This window comes from Saccostrea cucullata, unplaced genomic scaffold, assembly GCF_032062105.1.
Source record: "Saccostrea cucullata isolate Sc308-1 unplaced genomic scaffold, CSIRO_AGI_Scuc_v1 ctg9626, whole genome shotgun sequence".
Classification (NCBI taxonomy): domain Eukaryota; kingdom Metazoa; phylum Mollusca; class Bivalvia; order Ostreida; family Ostreidae; genus Saccostrea; species Saccostrea cuccullata.
In genome coordinates, this window is record NW_026925238.1 from 3609 (window position 1) to 10159 (window position 6551).

General features: G+C 36.8%; 1 protein-coding gene across 1 annotated transcript; it reads left to right on the forward strand.

Moving 5' to 3' along the window:
- Positions 1–3784: 3784 nt before the first annotated feature.
- LOC134268403 (sodium/glucose cotransporter 4-like) lies at positions 3785–5683 on the forward strand. Its single transcript, XM_062750648.1, has 4 exons — positions 3785–4201; positions 4307–4528; positions 4609–4762; positions 5440–5683. The coding sequence occupies exons 1-4, from the start codon at positions 3896–3898 to the stop codon at positions 5646–5648; spliced, it is 891 nt and encodes a 296-aa protein (XP_062606632.1). The 5' UTR covers positions 3785–3895; the 3' UTR covers positions 5649–5683.
- Positions 5684–6551: the final 868 nt, after the last annotated feature.

Here is a 6551-nt window from a genome sequence, read left to right on the forward strand (position 1 = left end):
CACACTTCATCTGGAGAAGCATCAGGTGGTCGCCATTTTCGCATAAGGATGCCATCTTTCATATAGAAGCATTCTCCAACTTTAGTAGCCTCTTCTGGTGGAAGTGCCCTCTTACTAAGTTGAATGATATCTGGGTCTTTATGTTGTTCAGAGAGTAAACGTTCTCGGCTGAGGATGTCCTTGCCTTTGCTAACTAGTGGATGCAACTCATCATCCTCACCACCAAATTTTGGTAAAAATTCTTTCTTCTCTTGCTTCTTGATATTGTGTGGTTCCATGCTGGTTTGAGTGCCATCAAGGTCAGATAAGAAAGTGTCATTCAAATCAATATCAACAGAGGAATTCGTCTCGTCAAAGGCTTGAGTATGGTCTGCCTCCATTTCTCGTCTTCTGGCCATCGCTCTAGTAACAGCACAGGCTGGATAAATGTCATCATCTTCATCATCGCACATGACATCTGGATTGATCTTCTCACAAACTATAGGATCTGGTACAACTTTCCCACCAGCTAAATCGTTGCCTAACAACAAAGAAATGCCTGGAACGGGAAGAGTAGGTCGAACACCTACGATAACAGGTCCAGTAACTAAATCTGACTTCAAACTAATTCTATGCAGGGGAACATCAATGACGCCTAGCTCCACACCCTGTAATAAAACTGACCCACCAGTGGAAGTCTGCTCAGACAAAGGAAGCACGCCCTCTAACAATAACGTCTGTGCAGCACCAGTATCTCTCAAAATCTGGACAGGTTTTATTTCGCTAGAGTCACCGAGTGAGACAAATCCCTGAGACATAAAGGGCTTATAATCCTCCATAGAATCCATAGAACTGGACTGTGAACCCTGGACATCAGGAGTATCAGAACAAATCGAAACTAAGGCTTCTCTATCACCTCTAACTGCCGCACAAGCGTGTGGTTGAGTTTTATCAAAATCATTTTTTCTCTTAAGTTTAAAGCATTCACTGATCAGATGACCCTTTTTCTTACAATAACTACAAGTAGGAAGCGACCCTTTTCCAGACGATCCTTCAACACGTCCTGGACCGGACTTAAAACCACCTTGGGATGGAGACTGGGAACTTGTGAAAGACTGAGACCCTGAACCACTCTTTTTATATGTGTCTGAATTGGTAGAATTACTGCTAGTCTGAGATCTTGAAACAAAATTCTTTTTATGAGACAGAGCATAAGTATCAGATATGACTGCTGCCTCTTCAAGAGTTTTCACATTCTTATCTTCTAAATGTGTTTTCAAATCTTGAGGAACACATTCCTTAAACTCTTCTACCAGGATGACTTGGCGCAAATTAGCAAAAGTTTTATCAAGTTTCTTAGATCTAAACCAGTGATCGAATAAATCTTCTTTCTCTCGTGAAAATTCAACAAATGTTTGATTATCAAACTTTCTATACTTTCTAAACTTTTGTCTATATGCTTCAGGTACTAATTCATATGCTTTTAATATTGCTGCTTTGACCTTCTCATAGTCTGAACTCTCAACTACCCCTAGTGCAGAGTATACCTCAGCCGCTTTTCCAACCAGTACACTTTGTAACATTGTTGACCAAACGTGTTGTGGCCATTTAAGATTCTCTGCGACTTTTTCGAATTGGGGAAAATATTTGTCTACAGATTTTTCTTGAAATTTCGGAACTAACCTAATGTTTTTTGCTGCGTCAAATTCAGTTTTGACAACTGACGGTTCTGGTTGGTTTTGTAATTTTAATTTCTCTAATTCAAAGTTCATTGCACGCTCTTCTCTTTCTGCTGCTAATTTGTCTAATTCAAATTTTCGTTCACGCTCTCGTTCTTCTCTTTCTCTTTCTCGCTCTTCTCTTTCTTTTTCTCGATCTTCTCTTTCTAATTTTTCTCTTTCTAATCGCATTTTCTCTAACTCTAATTGAAACTGATATTCTGCCATTTTGTAAGAGCCTAAATCTGATTTAACTGTATATTCTGGAAGATCGTATTTTTCAAAGATGTTTTCTTCTACTAGTTTGTTTGCAACCTTAATTCTAATGTCTTGCTTTCTCTGAGAGGATTTAACATCTAACCCAAAATGCAAACCTAATGCGATCAAGTCATCCTTTTTTAACGTATCAAAAACCTGAACACTTGGTGAACTAAGAAAGTCTGTGACCGAAAACACCATGTTGATTTCTGCTGGCTTATAATCAAATTTAACAAAAATTTAATGAGCAAAATTATGACAATAAACTGCAAAAGTGCAAAAATTCTTTATCCCGGACGAGCCCCCAATTCTGTTATGGGTCAGAATTACCCTAAATGCCAGCAAAGATCAATAACACAATTTAAACTTAACAATAATTTATTTACAGTAGTTTATAATAAGTATATGAAACATAAAGTACAAACTTAGCAAGAATCTAAAAATACATACATCAGAGTGTCCGTTGCTGTACACAATGTCCAGTGTAATTATATCCCAGTTATATCTCAATAGTGCTTATACGACAAAGTATTCACAATTATTGTATATCTATGCATTGAATTGACAGGGTATTTATACAGTATTATAAATCTAGAATATTCTAGAAAATGTTAAAAAATGATATTACTGGAACAATCTGGACATACACAAAATTTAAGAATGTTCTAGATAAAATGACCAAACATGTTGACCACTCTGGAAGGTTCAAGAAACTTAATGTTACTAATTATATACATAATAAAACAATACACATCTCACAACACTTTCATTGTGTTCTAGTGTCGACCGGGGACAGGTTGACAGTTGACACTTCCCTTTTGGTCTAGTGTCGACCGAGGACAGGTCGACGGTTGACAGTTGACACTTCCCTTGTGTTCTAGTGTCGACCGGGGACAGGTCACCGGTTTACAGTTGACACTTCCCTTGTGTTCTAGTGTCAACAGGGGGACAGGTTGACAGTTGACACTTCCCTTGTGTTCTAGTGGCGACCGCGGACAGGTCGACGGTTGACAGTTGACACTTCCCTTGTGTTCTAGTGTCGACCGGGGACAGGTCGACGGTTGACAGTTGCATGACACTTTTATTGTGTTCTAGTGTCGACAGGGGACAGGTCGACAGTTGACACGTTTCATAGAGCCCCATATGATCTGTCGACCGCGGACAGGTCGACGGTGACAATTGACACTTCCCTTGTGTTCTAGTGTCGATCGGGGACAGGTTGACAGATGACACTTCCCTTGTGTTCTAGTGTCGACGGGGGACAGGTCGACGGTTGACAGTTGACACTTTCCATATGTTCTACTGTCGACACTAACCCTAATCACAGCTACAAATGCGAAACTAACCCTAGTTACAGCTATAAAATTTACCCTTATCACATCTTTTTATACGATACTAACCCTTATCACACCTATTAATGCGAAACTTACCCTAGTAAACTAGTAACGTTTCCCAAAACAATTACAATGTTTAATTTTCTTTGCACATAAATCGCAAGATTATTGCATATAACTCACAAAATTTTCAAAATTAATAAATTTTTAGGATCTGAAGATTTAACTTTTCGAAAAAAATTCCAGAAAGTTAGAAAATAAATTGGTAGTTTATAAAAATGATTACACGTTTTCGAAAAATAAATATTATGTTCTCAAATAGAAACAATAAGTTTCATCTAACATAAACCACTATTTGAATATTAAAGATTCAACGGTTATATGTCATATGCATATATATCGGCTACAGCTTCAATTGACGAGCAGTTCTCAAAAAAGATATATGCGATATTTAAAGTCATACCGTGTGTGTGTGTAAAAAAGGCACATTTTTCAGAATTAGTATTTTTTAATGTGTCTTCTTAGTTTTCTATGGCCGAAATATAAATTTATCCATTTTGCATTCATATACATGCTTCACGGAAATATTTAGGTCTACGAGGGCTTATGCTCGCTGCCCTGCTGGCCGGCTTAATGAGTACACTTACTTCAATACTGAACAGCGCTAGCTCCATCATGACCCTCGATATCTGGCACCAGTTTCGTAAAAAGGCCTCTCAGCATGAGTTGATGATTGTTGGAAGAGTTACCGTCCTTATTCTCGTTGGACTCAGTATCCTGTGGTTACCGATTTTACAGCAGACCCAGGGAGGGCGATTCTGGTTTTATATCCAGTCTGTGAGATCATATCTTGTACCTCCTCTGTGTATGATGTTTCTTTTGGGTTTGTTCTGGAAAAGGACCACAGAACAGGTTGAAAATTTAAATCTTGATTAAATAATGCAGAGAGAATGTAAAGCTGAAGGAGAGATTATTCATGTATGTCACTGAATTCGCTTTGTTTAAATTTTATTCCAGGGAGTGTTTTGGGGACTGATGCTAAGCATAGTAGTGGGTTTTGTACGCATGGTCCTAGATTTTACTTTTCCAGCACCTGCATGTGGCAGTGATGATGTAGACCCCAGACCAGAAATCATCTCAAAAGTGGATTTTCTGCATTTTGCAACACTTTTAGCGATATTTGCAACGATTGCTATGGTTGTCATCAGTTTGTTTACGCAACCTCGCCCTGCAAATAAGGTACATCGTTCTCATGCCTTTAATAAATCCTTCAGTGCAAGTCGAATAATAGAGTAAAAATAAATCTTAGTTGTCTTTAGCTCCATCGTCTAACATGGTGGACAAGGAATGATGATGTACAACCAGAACTGACAGATGACGAGGATGAAGATGTTCACATCTCTGTTCACTTGAAGGAAGAAGACTCCAAACCTATGGAGATTCAGGAGAACCAGAAACTGACATCTGATGAGAGTAAAATTTATTGAAATTTAGACCTTGTCAGCAAATACAATTTATCATTAAATCAAATGCTGACTAATGTTTTTCTTACAAATTGTTAGTCCATTATTTATACACTGAATTGACAACGGATTTTTCTGTTATTTCCCGATCATGACCATGAGCACACAGCGGGTGTGACTTGTCAGCAGGGAATGCTTACTCGTCCATGGCACCTGATCCCACCTCTGATGTTTCGGAGGTCCATGTTTACTCTGCTCCTTTTTTGCGTTGTTTTATAGACTTTGAGATTGCATACTGTTCCGTATCTCAAAATCCTTTTATATATACATATATTTTTTTCGGCTTTGTATTTCAATTTTTGATTCAAAATTCATTCCTATTGACTGAAAGAAAGAAAAAATTCTTAATACCCTCTTTTTTTAAATGAGATACCTAAAAATTGTGATCTTATTATTTTATCCTTCTTAAAGCTTAATGAAGAAAAAAAATATACATGTAACATGTGTAGAGCTGTGGAAATTAAAAAAAAGGTTTCAATAAACTCTTGAGTGATTCAATAGGAATCCTTATTAGGAAAAAATACCGCGGCGGTTTTTAGCACTTGACACTGATTAATGTTGTCCAATTATCTTTAATTCAAATTAAGAAGTTTTATTTAATTCAAGGCATTGCCTTTGCATTTACAGGTGGTTTTAGAAGACTCGCGACCCTTTGTAAGAATTGGGTCTGCGGAATTGATGAGGATGCTAAACACACCATGACTCGAGAGGAGATAAAAGAATTAAGACAGAGGATGACGTCATTAGAGGAGGCCTCGCGGTGGAGGAAAATTTTAAACATTTCTGCCGTAATCATTGGTGTCTTTACCGTTTTCTTACTAATATTTTTTCGCTAGATAGTACTGCAAATATGATTTGGAGATTCTTACCGATGTCTACGCAAAGCATATTTGTGATCGACTCTGCAGTTATTACCTTTCATTAAAAAATCAAAAAAATTATTTCAGGCTTAATAAAGTGGCTCACATGAATCATTTCTGTAGACTATTTAAAATGCTGAAGACATTATTTCGTATGACCTTCAATTCTCGTTATTTTGAAAAGAAGATTTATGTGTTATATAATTTCAACTCAAATTGTGCATTATTTTTCTTTGGGATTTTTTTTACTGGTGTGTTCATTTTACCATACAACGGACCCAGGTAAACCATACATCGGACTCTGTCCGAGGCATAATAATTTATTTCCTTTCACATATAGCAATCTTTGCAAAATTTACAATACCAAAAGCCGTTTTTGCAGAAATAAGATAAATTCAACACATTAAATGAAAAAATACAACTTATTGATATGTAACAACCAGAAGTGGACTCTTCTCGCCTCTAAAATATAACATTCAAATTTAATCCAACTGATACCATCACTTAGTTACAATGTATTCTCGAATCTGTTACTTTTACTGATGCTTGCCATTTTTATTTTATGTGTAAATCCTACTATGATAAATCATTCATTGGTGCTAAAATGGTTATTATTTATAGATAGTATAACTTATATACTGTAAAAGTAAAACTATATTTATCATATCCCCATAATAGATGATAATATATATAATTTTTGTCCAATCCGTCCGTTTGTATGTATGTCGGTCTATCTGTCCATCTGTTGTCTGTCTATCTATCTATTGTCAATCTGTCTGCTCGTTCGCAAAAACTTTTAACTTGCCAATAACTTCTGAGTGGGTGGAGCTGTGACTACTGTGAAATCACTTATTTTCTTGGGGAGGTTAATCTTCGGAT

Coding starts and splice junctions, on each gene's coding strand:
- LOC134268403 (XM_062750648.1), top strand. CDS start 3,896: ATGCTCGCTGCCCTGCTGGCCGGCTTAATGAGTACACTTACTTCAATA. Junction 4,202..4,306: donor GGAAAAGGACCACAGAACAG/GTTGAAAATTTA, acceptor ATTTTATTCCAG/GGAGTGTTTTGGGGACTGAT. Junction 4,763..5,439: donor GAAACTGACATCTGATGAGA/GTAAAATTTATT, acceptor TTGCATTTACAG/GTGGTTTTAGAAGACTCGCG.